Here is a 16,755-nt window from a genome sequence, read left to right as displayed (position 1 = left end):
AACTGATTAAACAGCAAATGTTCTCGCTCTTTAGCAGGGCTGGAACTAGGGGTAAGCAAAATAGGCAGGTGCCTATGGCACAATCATTGGGGGGTGCACTTTTCAATTAAGGGAGAGATCACAAAGATTACATTATCATCATCATCATTTATTTATATAGCGCCGACAAGATACGCAGTGCTTTATTTATTCCTTTATTTTTATTGGCAGTCACACTCGACAGATGAAGTGTACAGTTTGGATGTGGCACTGTTAGGTGCTCAGCAAGTAAGTACTCTTCTCTGGCTTCACTGTCACTTCCCGCTTACCTGCCTGTGTGGGAGGATCGGTGGGCGGGTCTCAGAATCAGCCGCTAAGCAGTACTCTGCCAGAGAGAAATGGCTGGGGAAGTTCTTATGTACTACTGATAGGGTTACCACCTGCCTGGTTTTGACCCGCGCTGCCCAGGTCAAAACTGCCTGTCTATAGTTTTCTAAATTAGGAAAACCGGGCAGGATTTTCAAAGATTAATGTGGCAACCGGCCAATCAACAATCACAATGTCATAGCCCAGCCTCTGTGAGAAATCTAATTTGTCCTGGGATATTACCACTCCACCCAGTGACCTCAGCCACCGCCCCCCTGCCCGGACCTATCGGCAAGAATAGGTGGGAACTCCATTATCTATTGTGAATTTGTGATCTGCTTTTGTGCTCCCTGTTATACCTATAAAGCCCTTCTACCTCTGCCCCATCATCTCCCTGCTATCTTTATGAATCCCCTGTTTTCTCTGGCCCCATACATTTTACTATTAATTCTCTTTCTCTAAATCCCCTGTCATCTAATTAGTTCCCATTTACTTTGCCCTGAGCCAGTACTGTCAGGCCGTTCCTATTTAGAAGAATGGGAGGTGGTTTTAGAGATTGTCTGCATGATTTGACTGTGGGGAATATCTATTATTAATACGGCACCAACCTTTTCTGCAGTGCTCTAAAGTCCCCATCACATTCACACAATGGCTTACTTTATCAGGAGTCACCCTACCTGTATGTTTTTTGGGTGCAGGAGGAAACCACAGAGCGCAGACACTAAGGGGTAAATTTATCAAAGAGTGAAGTTCCGCCACTAGAGTGAAATTCCGCAGCTCTCCATTCATTTGTATGGGATTTGGATGGATGAAAGTGAAATTTCAACCTTTGATAAATACACCTTTAAAAACCCCATAGAAATGTACCCCCATAAATATACCCCTAACTCCTTGTTTATGGTGCCTTGGCTGGAATTGAACCCAGGATCACAGTGCTACAGGACATCAGCACTAACCATTGTGCCACAATACCATTAGCATAAATGTTATAATGCTCATTTACTAATTCCATGCAGTGTGCACTTTGCTTTCCCCTTGTATTGGCTTCTCCTTAAAGGGCAAGTCAACCCTAAAATACAAATTTGCCCAAAAAAAGAAAACATAATTCTAAGCAACTTTCCAATATACATTGATTACACATTTTCAGTGCTTTTGAAGTTATTTCTGAAAACAATTGGTATTCAAAGCAGCATTGACTTAACTCCTACTTGTTACTTTTTAAACAGTGGTGCAACAGTCTTGGTTCCCCAGCAAAGACAGGTCTGTTAATCAGCTGCCTTGTCTTACATTGTATCAACAGTCTTAGACATCAGGGCAAAGTATAGCAAGGGACAGACAAACACTGCTTTCAAAAGCAATACATATACAAATAACTTAAAAACCCTAGACAAATGTAATGGATGCATATTGCAAAGTTTGCTTAGAATTATGTTTTCTTTTATTAGGCAAATTTTTATTTTGTAGTTGACTTGCCCTTTACTCATGAGCAGGCATGTGGGGTATTTGTTATTTGTGAAGCTAGGGAGACAGGAGGTATGATTAGTGGAATGCAATCATTTTATCGGGCAGGGAGAGCAGGAGAAGATCTCGACCCGCACCCACCCGCAAATTTTTTCCAGGGGTTGGCCCGAACCCGCCTCGGGTTGGACCGCACATCACTACTAGGAAGTGCAGAATAGAAAGTGAAAGTACTTGCCTGTCCAGCCACCGTGAATATATGATTGACAGCTGAGACTTTTAAATGAGTTAATAACAGGTACTGATGTTTTAATTTAAAAAACTTTAAAAATTTAGCTCAGCCGGGATTTGTGGCTAAAATAATCTTTGAATAATTAATTTTTTTCCATTCTAAGCCTTCCACCTCCAACTCCACTAAGTGGAATTGTCAGTATTCCAGGTGTTTGTTTGTCCAGTTGTTGGTCAGTGACAGTAGCACCCAGTAACCACTGACACATACTGCACATTTTCCTATGTTCTACGGCTAAAAGAATCTAACTTGCTAATAGCTTGTATTTTTCATTCTTTTAAGGTTTCCGTCTGTGCACCTCCACCTCCACCTCCACCTCCAGTAAGTGGAAATTACAGTATTTCAGATTGATTTTATCTGTTTGTCCAGCTGCCGCCCAGTTTTTAAGTAAGTGACAGTAGCACCAGGGTCGGCCTTAGGCCTATTGGACCAATTGGGCCCAATAGGGCCCCGCACCAAGGGTGAGCATTGACAAGCATTCCCCCAGAACATAAAACTGCAAAGTCACCTTCATCTTCAAAGGTCCAGTCTGCCCCCAACTCCACAGGTCCAGTCCACCCCCAATTCTGATAGGCCCAGGCTGCCCCCAACCTGACTGAGCCCACTCCCAACCTGAATCTGTCCAACCTGCCCCAATCCTGATTGGTCCAGTCCACTCTGCTATTTTATTCCTCCCTCTCTCTTGTGCCCTTATTTCCCCCCCTCTCTCTCTCTCTTGCCCTGTGTGCCCCATTTCTTCCTTTTTCTCTCTCTCTTACGCAGTGTTCCCCTATTTCTTCCTTTTTCTCTCTCTTACCCAGTGTGCTACTATTTCTTCATTACTGTTTCTCCCTTACCCTGTATGCTCCTATTTCCCATCCCTTTCTTACTTTGCCCTGTGTGGCCTTATTTTCTCCCTCTCTCTTTCTCTCTCTTACCCTGTGTGCCCCTATGTGCCCCCTCTTTCCGGTTCCTTTGGGCCCTATTTGCTCTCAATCTTTCGTGCACTATGTGCCCCTGTTTCCTCCCTATCTCTCTTCCCCTGTGTACCCCTATTTCAGTTCTATCTTGGTCCTGTATACCCCTATTTATTTATATATTTAGTGTGTCAGTAGTCAGAAACACTTCGTCTGCCAAAAAGGTCCCAATCGGGCCCCACATTTGATAGGACCAGCCCTGAGTAGCACCCAATAACTACTGACACACACTGCCCATTTTCCTATGTTCTGCGGCCAAAATAATGTAACTTGTTAACAGCTTGTATTTTTCATTCTTTTTAGGGTTTCATCTCTGTACCACCTCGAATAGGTGGGAATTACAGTATTTCAGATTGATATTGTCTGTTTGTCCAACTGCCGCCCAGTTGACAGTGACAGTAGTATCCTGTAACCATACATTTTACTATTAACTTTCTTTGTCTAAATCCCCTGTCATCTAATTAGTTACCTAATTAACTCTTGCCAACTCCCCAAATCTTAACCCCCCCCACAATTTCCTATAATATTTCTTGCCTGTCCCAAAATGCCCCCATCTTAAGGTTGCCGCCTGATCAAACTTTCATAACCTGTCAAATTTTGTAAAATGAACATGGTAATAAGGGGTGTGGCCACAAAAATGGGCATGGTCAAAAAATTGCCCCACGGAAAAAATTTTTGACCCTCTATTTTGTTCCAAAAAGTTGGGAGGTATGGAAATATGGGAAGGGCAGTGATATCTAGGAAGTGCAGAATGGAAAGTGAAAGTACTTGCCTGTCCAGCCATAGTGAATATATGATTGACAGCTGAGACTTTAAAATGAGTTTATAACGGGTACTGATGTTTTAATTTAAAAAACGTAAAAATTTTAGCTAAAAGATTTGTGGCTAAAATAATCTTCGAATAACTATTTTTTTTCCATTCCAAGCCTTCCACTCTCCAACTCCACTAAGTGGAATTGCCAGTATTCCAGTTGTTTGTTTGTCCAGTTGTTAGGTCAGTGACAGTAGCACCCAGTAACCACTGACACATGCTGCACATTTTCCTAGATTCTGCGGCTGAAATAGTCAAACTTACTAACAGCTTGTATTTTTCATTCTTTTCAGGGTTCCATCTGTGCACCTCCACCTCCAGTAAGTGGAAATGGCAGTATTTCAGACTGATATTGTCAGTTTGTCCAGCTGCCGCCCAGTTGTTAAAGGGTTTGTTCACCTTCCAAACACTTTTTTCAATTCAGTTGTTTTTAGATTTCTCAGCAGCATCTCTGGAGTATTCACAACTATTGTATCAATTGTAACAGCTGCCTGTAATTAAACACGGGGATTCTGCTCAGCAGGGACAAAGATAACAAATGTATCAACTAAATGTATCACTTTAGAACAATTTACAAGGTCGGCGACCCCCCCTCCCAGAGCTGCTTCAGAAGGTGAAAAATGACACTTTACACTTCTTTAAAAAAAAACAGTCACACATAGAAAATAGGAAGCCATTGGAAAAAGTCGTTATTTCTGGTGATCTATCTGAAACCAACTAGTAGCTTGAAGGTGAACCACCCCTTTAAGTCAGTGACAGTAGCACCCAGTAACCACTGACACATACTGCAAATTTTTCTAGGTTCTGCGGCAAAAAGCAACTAACTTGCTAACAGCTTGTATTTTTCATTCTTTTAAGGGTTTCATCTGTGCACCTTCACCTCCAGTAAGTGGAAATTACAGTATTTTGTAAAACTGCCGCCCAGTTGTTAGGTCAGTGACAGTAGCACCCAGTAACCACTGACACATACAGCAAATTTTCCTAGGTTCTAACGAATCTAACTTGCTAACAGCTTGTATATTTCATTCTTTCATTGCTTCCTACCACAGCCCACAATGAAAACTCACCGCTGATGAACCCTGTGGGAGCACTGTAACTCCGCTCTGGGTGTCCTATTGGAACCCCGAAATATAGATGCCACTGGGCAGCATGCCACCCCTACAAATGTTCCACCCTAGGCCTGGACCTTTGTGGCCTTGTCACAAATCCGGGCCTGAAAACGACCTTTTGAATGGATAGAAGAATTGCCGAAATGGCAAAGACTCATGATCAGCTCCAGCTATAAAGTTGTAAAGTTACCTGTGATACTGTTACAATTAGAAGAAGCCATGGGCTTCTGTATCGGACTTCCTGTTTTCAGCTTAAACCTCCAGGGCTTGGGCTTGAGCATGCACAGTTTGCTCCTCCTCTCTCTCCCTCTCCCCCCTCCCTGCTGTAATCTGAGCCCAGAGCTATGAGTGAGCAGAGAGAGAGAGAGACTCGAGCAGGAAGTGATGTCACACCAAGCCAATATGGCAGCTGCTATCCTAAACAAACAGAAATAGCTTCTAGAGCTGTTTACTTACTCAGGTATGGTAAAGTATTCTGCAGAATAAATATAGTGTTATAGTTTGCACTATTGTGGCTATTATATTGGCAATAAACTGCTTCAGTAGCGTACCTTCTCCTTTAAGCCTTCCTTTGTAGTCACCATTTAGCTCACAACTAGGCTACAGATGTGTAAAAACGTTATAATGCCTCCTTCCCTGGCCTCTATTCTAAGCTCTTTTTAAGCACAATTATGGAAGCTGTACCTTAGACCAGTGACTCACAGGGTATACTGCCCGTCCCCTAGACCAGTATCGTATTTGAATTTGTTCATTTTGTAAAACGACCCTTGAATAACAGCCTTTATATTTCATCCTATTCTAGGCTTTTGACGAGCTGCTTCAAGTTCTAGTAAGTGTATTTTATCCTTTATTCATTACAGCTGCCTGTAATGAAACCCAGGGATTCTGCTCAAGGAGGGTGAGCAGTGAGGAGGATCTTTTAAGTTAGATTTACCTTTTGGTGTTGGTGATTATTAAGCTAGTTCGGAAAAGCATTCCCCGGTTCTGTTGTTTGCGTTGCAAATGGTGTTGGATGTGAATTACAAGGGGTATCAGCCTTTTAGGAAAGAAGGATGTCAGGCACAAGTGTAGGGGTGGAAACATACCGGTGAAAATTTTGCACCCAGGCCTATAGTTAAGACACATGAGTTTTAAGTAGAACTTGTACAACTTGTAGAACATTTGCCTTTGTGTACCTGAGCCTCTGTAATGCTACTTTGGCTTGGCCTTTCGTTTGGGATTATTGCCCTGCTGGAAGATTTGCATAACACACATTGCTTTGAATTGTCCAAAATAGTGGGCAGACGGCATGGCCACTGAGTCAAGAGGATCACAATGGGGGCAGGCGGATTCGGCTGGGGGCCCGCGGCTTGGTAAAAAAATTATATTGGAAAGTTACTTTTTTTAAGGAATTCTGGGAACTCATGTGTCACAGGGCGTATCTTGAATGTTTCACTGCTGTTTAAAATATTTTGTTTTGATTTTGGTAGTCGTGCCTTTAAATTCTCTGATATATTTCCAAACCTTTCTATACTTTTCTAGGAACAGACACAGTTGGCTGTATCAATGGTAAGTCCCTTTAATAGTATGGTGGTAGTATGTCAAATGATATAGACCTGCCCCCTCTGGTGTACTACTACTACTACTACTACACATAGGAACAGCACCGCCCTTCTCCTGTGTACAAGTGCTGCCTCTATGATCACTTATGACATATTCTTGCACTTCTGCTGGTGAAAATGACCCTTATATATGTTATTTAATACACTAGACAATAGATTTGAATGACAGGAATTGTGTTTGGTATATACACATTTATACTGTTTGCTGAGAGTAGCAGAACAGTGAAGAAGAATCACAGAAGTATCCAAGGTAGTATGGGAAATGCTGGGAAGGGTTCAACTGGAACATGGAGGATTGAAATTGTGTTTTGTTTTTGTAGAAATTGCTCATCCACATTAGTGTAATGTAGGACGTACCTAAAAGTTCTCTGCAGTTTTACTAGGCTTGAGGCTTTATGGCTTAAAGGAGAAGGAAAGGTGTTTTTACTTGGGGGTGCCAAAAGTTAGGCACGCCCAAATGATTGTTTCTACTTTAATTAAAGACATGCACAGCTTCTCACTTAAAACATTTATTTGTGTATTTTAACCATAGCAGAATTGTATATCAACACATTTTACAAACACACCACAGTGCAGCGTCTTCCCTCCTGTCTGCCTACCTTGTGTTAGCCACACCCTCCTGACGCGTTTCACGCTATTGGGCGCTTCATCAGAGTAGGTTTGGTGCTCCTATCAGCAGAAAACAGCCGGTCCAGGGTTATTCCAGGGAACACCACGGAATAACACCTTCTTTCCTTAAATTTCCTGGGGCAGACACATGCGCAGTAGAACTCAATAGCCGGCTTGTTCGTAAAATTTGGGCTTTTCGTGCTACTGTACATGTGCACTCATGCGCAAATAGAAGAAGCAGGAAGAGGATCACTCCGTGGTGCTCTATGGAATAACCACAGGCTGGTGCGGTTTCTGCTGATAGGAGCACCGGCTGGGGTGTCAGGTAAATAAATCAAAAAATCACTTGGGGTTGCCTAACTTTTGTCACCCCCAAGTATAAAATGCCTTTCCTCGCCTTTAAAATTTGGTAAGAATTGGTAATGCTGTAACATACTAAAGGTTCATTTAAAGGTGTGTTTTTGAGCTGTAGGTGCTCTGAGCTGGTTTGTGTGTTAGCTAATGTGTACAGGCGCAGTGACACTTGTGATATTTGATTGTAATATTATTATAAGTGCAGCCTTCCTGAAACTGTTCATTTTGATGTTGTTTCCCTCAGATTGAAACTGAACCAGAGAAAGCAGAGCATGAGGGGGCTGATTTCGTCAGGCCTGCTAGAAAAAAGAAAATCTACTATAACACAGTGGAGGAGCCAATGGGAAGACTTCATGGTTCCAGACGGTGTGTTAGAGGGGAAGAGGTATACATTAAGACAATTTAGTACTGCTGCTGAGGGCCAATAGAAAGGGCAGCAGATTACTCTGATTCTGAAAGGAAGGAACTTTGGATATTTCATTTAGTCAGGTTATGGATGTAATAGCTGACAGCCCAAATACAAACAAAAGTGTTATTAGAGCAACAATAGCACATTATTTTTAGGGAACTGGGTTGTTGGTTCCCACCAATGCCTTAAGGACCAGGGCACGCGCTGCTATTTGTGGAGATTAGTCGCCCAGTGACAAATCGATTCTTCTTCCGCCAACTAATCTCCATGAACTGCATTCCCGTCGGCTAGAATGTAAATCCTCACCGGGATGGCACTTGGATTGTTTCGGCTCTCCGAAGTCGCCTGAAGTTTCTTTGTGAGGCAACTTCGGGTGACCTTGAAAAACAAAGTGTTCCAAGTGCCATCTCACTGGTGATTTACATTCTAGCCGGCGGGAAGGCATTTAGGGGAGATTAGTCACCCGAAGAAGAGTCGATTTGTCGCTGGGCGACTAATCTCCATAAAGAGCAGCATGTGCCCTGGCCCTTAGGGACTGGCCACACAGGTAGATTTGGGGAGATTAGTCGCCGGGCGACGAATCTACTCTTCTTTGCAGCTACTAATCTCCCAGATCTGACTTCCCCTGCCTTCCGCAGGATAAAATATAAATCGCCTGGGGGCAGGCACACAGGGCGCTTCGTTTTCCGAAGTTGCCTGAAGTTTCCTCGTGAGGCAATTACGGATGACTTCGGAAAACGAAGCGATCCGTGTGCCTGCCCCCAGATCGGGGAGATTAGTCGCCGCGAAGAAGAGGAGATTTGTCGCCGCTCGACTAATCTCCCTGATTCTGCCCGTGTGGCCAGACCCTAAAAGTGGTACTGCGCCTAAGTGAGAATAGAGCACCAAAAGGTATTTACATGTACTAGAAGCAAAATATCTCACGGAAGGCTATCACTATTACTCCATATTATTTTCAATTCATAGTCCTTGTTTTTCAGTCCTTTTTAGGTTTTAGGGATCCACTATTTTAGGACCGGTCAGACGCTGAATCCTCGGGAAACATTTGTCTGAATACCGAACTGAATGTGAACCCTAATTTGCATATGCAAAGTAGGGAAATGAGGTGGGGGGAGAACTGTGCATGCAGCGCACAGTTTGTGTGACAAAATCACGTGATTTTTTTGGATTCGGTTCAGCCAGGCACTTGGATTTGGCTGAATCCTGCTGAAAAACAAATCCTGGATGCGGTGCATCCCTATTTGGTTTACTTTGTTTCAATAAGGACACAAAAAAGATGCTTAGCACCAAGGGCCACAGCATCCAACTTATGGATCCAGAAAGCCCTCCGGCATTTTTTTTGACTCATTATTGACTCACAGGTCACTTACAGGGGCGCTGCACCAATAAGGCAAATAGAGAAACTCTCCTCAGGTGGCAGTGCCCCACTAGTTACCAGGGGCGACAAAAATACCATTCCTGTAACTTTTTTTGGGTTTTCAAACCTGAAATTTGGCTCTACTAACGCAGAGAGAACAATTGTGCTACTGGACCCTGCTGACTACCACACACTCCGGCTAAAAAAGGAGTGCGTGGGGGAGGGGGACGGCAGCAGCAAGCTGCCCCAGGCGGAGGAGGAGCCAGGATCATCCCTGGTCACCTGACTTGTTTGTAATTGGCACCTGCTTATGGCATAGTGAAGGGCTCTCTTGCACTCCCGAGTGTTGCTCCTTGCCATGGATGTGCCAAGTGTCAACAATTTTGTACCCCACAACGTGCCCCCATTTAATCTTACCTAATGAGAAAAGAGTCCTTAGTAGTTGTCTTGGTATTTTAGTCTGAGCAGGGCAAAAGGTTTGCCAGCTTCTGCCCCAGACTGACTCCCTGAGCCTAGTCCCTTCTTCAGGCTCCAGAGCTGCTCTCCACCTATATATGTCATGTAAAGAGGAACACCCCAGCCCTCATAGCTGCAGAATACAATGGAAATGCCTGCGTCTGTCAACCTTAATGATTGCTGTTTGTATTTTCTGGTGCTATTGTCTAAATAATAAATATACACTAAATAAATTCTTTATATAGGTAGCATTGTCTCAAAAAAGAGAAAGAGCCCCGCCGGTTTTCAACGCCCTTTTAGATCTACAGTGTGAGGTAAGGTTAATACTCTTCTAATGTTTCCTCCGATGTTTGTGCTGAGAAGCTGAGAGAGGGCAGAACTGTTTCATAAAAATCATATTGCGTAGGTTTTACCTCTGCAAACATTTCAGGAGAAAAGCAAAGTATGAGAGTAAATTGTTCCTTAATGTATACATTTTCCTAAAGTGATACTGTCATGGGGAAAAAAAATTCAAAACGCATCCGTTAATAGTGCTGGTCCAGCAGAATTCGGAACTGAAATCCATTTCTCAAAAGAGCAAACAGATTTTTGTTTATATTTAATTTTTAAATCTGACATAGGGCTAGACATATTGTCAGTATCTCAGCTGCCCCCAGTCATGTGCTCTCATAAACTTCAGTTATTATTCACTACTGTACTGCAAGTTAAAGTGATATCACCAACCCCCCCCCCAGCAGCCTAAAAACAGAACAATGGGAAGGTAACCAGATAGAAGATCCCTAACATAAGATAACAGCTGCCTGGTAGATATAAGAACAGCACTCAATAGTAAAATCCAGGTCCCACTGAGATACATTCAGTTACATTGAGTAGGAGAAACAACAGCCTGCCAGAAAGCAGTTCCATCCTAAAGTGCTGGCTCTTTACAATATACTCAAATACTGCAAATTTTCCTAGGTTCTACGGCTAAAAGAATCTAACTTGCTAACAGCTTGTATTTTTCATTCTTTTCAGGGTTCCGTCTGTGCACCTCCACCTATAGTAAGTGGAAATTACAGTATTTCAGATTGATTTTGTCTGTATGTCCAGCTGCCGCCCAGTTTTTAAGTCAGTGAGGGTCTGCCTTAGGCCTATTGGACCAATTGAGCCCAATAGGGCCCACTCCTCTGGGGCCCCTCACCAAGGGTGAGCACAAGAATTCCCCCAGAACATAAAACTGCCAAGTCACCCCAACTTCAAAGGCCCAGCCTGCCCCCAAACTGACTGAGCCCACTCCCAACCTGAATCTGTCCAACCTGCCCCAATCCTGATTGGTCCAGTCCACTCTGCTATTTCATTCCTCCCTCTCTCTTGTGCCCTTATTTACCCCCTCTCTCTCTCTTGCCCTGTGTGCCCCATGTCTTCCTTTTTCTCTCTCTCTTATGCAGTGTTCCCCTATTTCTTCCCTTTTCTCTCTCTCTTACCCAGTGTGCTACTATTTCTTCTTAACTTTTTCTCCCTTACCCTGTATGCTCCTATTTCCCATCCCTTTCTCACTCCTGCCCTGTGTGGCCTTATTTTCTCCCTCTCTCTTTCTCTCTCTTACCCTGTGTGCCCCTATGTGCCCCCTCTTTCCTGTTCCTTTGGGCCCTATTTGCTCTCAATCTTTCGTGCACTATGTGCCCCTGTTTCCTCCCTATCTCTCTTCCCCTGTGTGCCGCTATTTCAGTTCTATCTTGGTCCTGTTTGCCCCTATTTATTTATATATTTAGTGTGTCAGTAGTCAGCAACACTTAGTCTGCCAAAATGGTCCCAATTGGGCCCCACATTTGATAGGACCAGCCCTGAGTAGCACCCAATAACCATTGACACACACTGCACATTTTCCTATGTTCTGCGGCCAAAATAATGTAACTTGCTAACAGCTTGTATTTTTCATTCTTTTTAGCGTTTCATCTCTGTAACACCTCCAGTAAGTGGAAATTACAGTATTTCAGATTGATATTGTCTGTTTGTCCAGCTGCCGTCCAGTTGTTAGGTCAGTGACAGTAGCACCCAGTAACCACTGACACATACTGCAAATTTTCCTAGGTTCTAACGAATCTTACTTGCTAACAGCTTGTATATTTCATTCTTTCATTGCTTCCTACCACAGCCCACAATGAAAACTCACCGCTGGTGAACACTGTGGGAGCACTGTAACTCCGCTCTGGGTGTCCTATTGGAACCCGTAAATATAGATGCCACTGGGCAGCATGCCACCCCTACAAATGTTCCACGCTAGGCCCGGACCTTTGTGGCCTTGTCACAAATTCGGGCCTGGAAACGACCTTTTGAATGGATAGAAGAATAGCTAAAATGGCAAAGACTCATGATCAGCTCCGGCTATAAAGTTGTCAAGTTACCTGTGATACTGTTACAATTAGAAGACGCCTATGTGAAGCCATGGGCTTCTGTATCAGACTTCCGGTTTTCATCTTAAACCTTCAGGGCTAGGGCTTGAGCATACTCAGTTTGCTCCTCTCTCTCCCTCTCCCCCTCCCTGCTGTAATCTGAGCCCAGAGCTATGAGTGAGCAGGGAGAGACTCAGGCAGGAAGTGATGTCACACCAAGCTAATATGGCAGCTGCTATCCTAAACAAACAAAGAGAGCTTCTAGAGCTGTTTACTCAGGTATAGGGTTGCCACCCGGCCTGTATTTTACTGGCCTAGCCGGAAAAATAATACCTATAACAAAAGCCCTTGGCCCTCCAGCAGAAACTTAGCTCTCCTTAGTCTTCTTCTTGTGATGGGGCCCCGCCCCTTTTGCATCACGGCACACATGACCACGCCCCCTTTCCCCCGTGGCCCTGCGACTTTTTACGTCACGGTGTTACCGCCTCATCACTGGCTGGTAAATTTTTTCAAAAAGGTGCCAACCCTACTCAGGTATGGTAAAGTATTTTGCAGAATAAATATAGTGTTACAGCTACAGTTATGCGGTGCATCCCTATTTGGTTTACTTTGTTTCAATAAGGACAGAAAAAAGATGCTTAGCACCAAGGGCCACAGCATCCAACTTATGGATCCAGAAAGCCCTCCGACTCATTATTGACTCACAGGTCACTTACAGGGGCGCTGCACCAATAAGGCAAGTTGAGAAACTCTCCTCAGGCGGCAGTGCCCCACTAGTTACCAGGGGCGACAAAAATACCATTCCTGTAACTTTTTTTGGTTTTCAAACCTGAAATTTGGCTCTACTAACGCAGAGAGCACAATTGTGCTCCTGGACCCCGCTGCCGACATTGTGGACTCCCCAACAAAACCCTCCGTCTTAAAAAGGTGAGTGCGTGGGGGAGGGGGTGGCAGCAGCAAGCTGCCCCAGGCGGAGGAGGAGCCAGGATCATCCCTGGTCACCTGACTTGTGTGTAATTGGCACCTGCTTATGTTGCTCCTTGCCATGGATGTGCCAAGTGCCAACAATTTTGTACCCCACAACGTGCCCCCATTTAATCTTACCTAGTGAGAAATGAGTCCTTAGTAGTTGTTTTGGTATTTTAGTCTGAGCAGGGCAGCAGGTTTGCCAGCTTCTGCCCCAGACTGACTCCCTGAGCCTAGTACCTTCTTCAGGCTCTAGAGCTGCTCTCCACCTATATATGTCATGTAAAGAGGAACACCCCAGCCCTCATAGCTGCAGAATACAATGGAAATGCCTGCGTCTGTCAACCTTTATGATTGTTGTTTGTATTTTCTGGTGCTATTGTCAAAATAATTAATATACACTAAATATATTCTTTATATAGGTAGCATTGTCTCAAAAAAGAGGAAGAGCCCTGCCTGCTTTCAACGCCCTTTTAGATCTACAGTGTGAGGTAAGGTTAATACTCCTCTAATGTTTCCTCCGATGTTTGTGCTGAGAAGCTGAGAGAGGGCAGAACTGTTTCATAAAAATCATATTGCGTAGGTTTTACCTCTGCAAACGTTTCAGGAGAAAAGCAAAGTATGAGAGTAAATTGTTCCTTAATGTATATATTTTCTTAAAGGGATACTGTCTGGTCCAGCAGAATTCTGAACTGAAATCTGTTTCTCAAAAGAGCAAACAGATTTTTTTTTATATTTAATTTTTAAATCTGACATGGGGCTAGACATATTGTCAGTATCTCAGCTGCCCCCAGTCATGTGCTCTGATAAACTTCATTATTCACTGCTGTACTGCAAGTTGAAGTGATATCACCCCCCCCCCCAGCAGCCTAACAACAGAACACTGGGAAGGTAACCAGATAGCAGATCCCTAAAACAAGATAACAGCTGCCTGGTAGATATAAGAACAGCACTCAATAGTAAAATCCAGGTCCCACTGAGATACATTCAGTTACATTGATTAGGAGAAACAACAGCCTGCCAGAAAGCATTTCCATCATAAAGTGCTGGCTCTTTCTGAAAGCACATGACCAGGCAAAATGACCTGAGATGCACCTACACACCAATATTACAACTAAAAAAAATACACTTGCTGGTTCAGGAATGAAATTTTATATTGTAGAGTGAATTATTTGCAGTGTTAACAATGTAATTTAGAAATAAAAACTACATCATAAAATTCATGACAGAATCCCTTTAAGTAGAAGGCAGATGACCAATATGAATGCATTTAATAAGTTGATGTGATGGGTTGTTGGACTTGATGGACACAATGAAGAGTACAGAGTGATGCAATTCAATAAGGTACTTGCACTTCCAGTGCTTCCATACTAACTCTTTGATGAATGGATTACCTTTATCTATTGGTGTTGGGTAATTGCGGAGCTACCGTCACCTGGACTTGACTAGCTTTATGGTTCTTGCTGTGGCTTGTGTCATTAGGCGCACCAGACTTTGTGCCCAATAAAATGGATTCAAGCGCCATTCTGACTACAGAACCAACACAGCCCTCCAATAATAATAGATGCAAGCACACTTACATTTGTTTAGATTTTTCAAATGGAGTTATGGGGAAAACTCTACATTATGAGTAAAATAAACGGTTATTTGTGTCACTTTGCAATCTGCATGTGCGTTCAAAAATGACTGCTGTAAGGGGCGGTGCATACACTCGGGAAGCAAGTCCCACAATCCATTTCTTCAAATAATTGTGACAGTCTAAGGGGGTGAGGCTAGAATGATCCCTGCAAGTCAGAGGCAAACCATTAGGACAGAGTCACACGCTGCGATTCAGGGAGATTAGTCGCCCAGGACAAATCTCCTCTTCTTCAGGTCGACTAATCTCCCCGAACTGCCTCCCAGCCGGCTAGAATGTAAATCACCAGTGGGATGGCACTCGGAGCGCTTCGTTTTCTGATGTTGCCCGAAGTTTCCTTGTGAGACGACTTCGGAAAACGAAACGCTCCGAGTGCCATCCCACTGGTGATTTACATTCTAGCCGGCAGGAAGGCAGGGGATGGCAGTTCGGGGAGTTTAGTCGCCCTAAAGAAGAGGAGATTTGTCGCCGGGCGACTAATCTCCCCAAATCGCTGCGTGTGTCTCTGCCCTTAGAGGTAAAACTTTATCTATAATTAGTGCTTTCTAGGCCAAATCATAAATATGGATTTTCTAAGGCTCCACTACAGATTTAGAACCTTCATGGGTGGTACAGTGTATTGAGCAAAGAATGCAATTAAAAACTAAACCCCTAGCTCAGGATGGTATAACTGATTATTGAAACATGAGCCTTGTCTCTTGATCTCCTAGTAAATATACAGACGTACAGATATACAGTATCCCTTGTAACTGTCTGTGCCTAAATCTCTTCCCCAGGAGGGATACTGGCTGCTGAACGAAGAGCTCGGATGTCTGTTAAACATGAATGTCAATTACTTGATAGAGGTGTTTTTATCAAAAAATGGCATTCAGTCTCTTGGTAAGTCTTTTGTTTCTTAACTTACTGATTACCTTCTGTAACACTACTAACGGGGTATGGCGAATTATTTCGCCTTGTTTCGCCGCGGAAATGATGCCCATAGACTGTTATGGAGTCGCGGATCAAAAAAAAAAAAAAAAGACGCACATCAAAAAAAATTTGCAGCGCGTCAAAATTTTTTTGACGCCCATAGACTTTAATCTATGGTGAATTAATTAGACTACATCTAATCCAACATCCCATTTAATGCTAAATATTGCATGGAACAATGAATGCAAAAGTGAGCGCAAATTGACTCCATTTAAAAACAAATGCCTATACAGTGTTGTAGTATGTGATGCTGTGGGAGGATTGCAGTACAATCACGTAACTCACATGAGACAAACGACTCAGGTTGGCAACTATATTTGCAGGCAACTGCCTGTGGTTTATTTTCATAACAAACAAAATAAACAAAGCACAACTTCTGTGCTGACCAAGAAATCAAAGTCTCAGCAGATTGACGTTTTCAACGAACGCAAAACAAAAGGCCACACTGCTGTCACAAGGCAGTTGTTCTCTGGAGTCCCAGTGTCAGAGGTAGTTTGTTACAAAAAAATCCGTCTTTTCCAGTGGCGTAACTAGAGTGAGCCAAACCCCCTTGCAAAAAAAATCTTCAGAGGGGCCCCTAGCCGGTAAAACACCTGCCAAGGCCGGGGCTGGTATTACAAATTTACCGGCAATGCAGTTGGCGGTAATTTGTAATACCCTTTAAAAAAAGCCCCTGGCCTGCCCCCAATTTGCAAAGAACTTACTTTTTTCCAGCGCCGTGGACGTCTCTGCAATGTTGCTCCGCCCCTTTTGCAGCACGTCGCGTAGCTCCACCCCTTTTTACAGTGTCGGACGGGCCAGAACCCTTCTGTAGATATTTGCAATCGCGGGGAAAAAAAATTTTTCCGACGATGCGCAGCGCCGCCAGCGCATGCACGCCGAACGGCGCTCTTGCGCATGTGCGCCAAGCGGCGGTGTTGCTGGGCCGACGCATTTTAGTAGGGGTGCAGGGGGCCGGAGGGGGGCCCCTGGACAGCAGTCCTGGTGGGCCCCGGTCCTCCCAGTCCGACCCTGCCTTTTTATGTCACGGACCACCCCTTTTTTGTGCCTGCTCCCCC

General features: G+C 43.8%; 1 protein-coding gene across 34 annotated transcripts in view; it reads left to right on the top strand.

The window, feature by feature from the left end:
- Positions 1-16,755, top strand: part of LOC108709018 (protein mono-ADP-ribosyltransferase PARP4) — a 104,014-nt gene that overhangs the window by 81,792 nt on the left and 5,467 nt on the right. For 31 of the 34 annotated variants that reach the window (XM_041584529.1, XM_041584526.1, XM_041584525.1 and 28 more), the window contains 12 exons: positions 211-267; positions 2,375-2,413; positions 4,153-4,179; positions 4,718-4,744; positions 5,771-5,797; positions 6,490-6,516; positions 7,777-7,917; positions 10,000-10,068; positions 10,769-10,795; positions 11,682-11,705; positions 13,515-13,583; positions 15,505-15,607. In XM_041584529.1, coding sequence (XP_041440463.1) covers positions 211-267; positions 2,375-2,413; positions 4,153-4,179; positions 4,718-4,744; positions 5,771-5,797; positions 6,490-6,516; positions 7,777-7,917; positions 10,000-10,068; positions 10,769-10,795; positions 11,682-11,705; positions 13,515-13,583; positions 15,505-15,607 — 637 coding nt within the window. Of the gene's footprint in view, positions 1-210; positions 268-2,374; positions 2,414-3,351; positions 3,380-4,152; positions 4,180-4,717; positions 4,745-5,770; positions 5,798-6,489; positions 6,517-7,776; positions 7,918-9,999; positions 10,069-10,768; positions 10,796-11,681; positions 11,706-13,514; positions 13,584-15,504; positions 15,608-16,755 lie in introns of those variants that run through there. The other 3 variants (XM_041584548.1, XR_005965927.1, XM_041584555.1) reach the window with 3 other exon arrangements.

Source organism: Xenopus laevis, chromosome 2S (assembly GCF_017654675.1).
Source record: "Xenopus laevis strain J_2021 chromosome 2S, Xenopus_laevis_v10.1, whole genome shotgun sequence".
In the NCBI taxonomy this organism is placed as follows: domain Eukaryota; kingdom Metazoa; phylum Chordata; class Amphibia; order Anura; family Pipidae; genus Xenopus; species Xenopus laevis.
The sequence above is the reverse complement of the archived record's forward strand: the minus strand, read 5'-3'. Positions and strand labels throughout refer to the sequence as shown.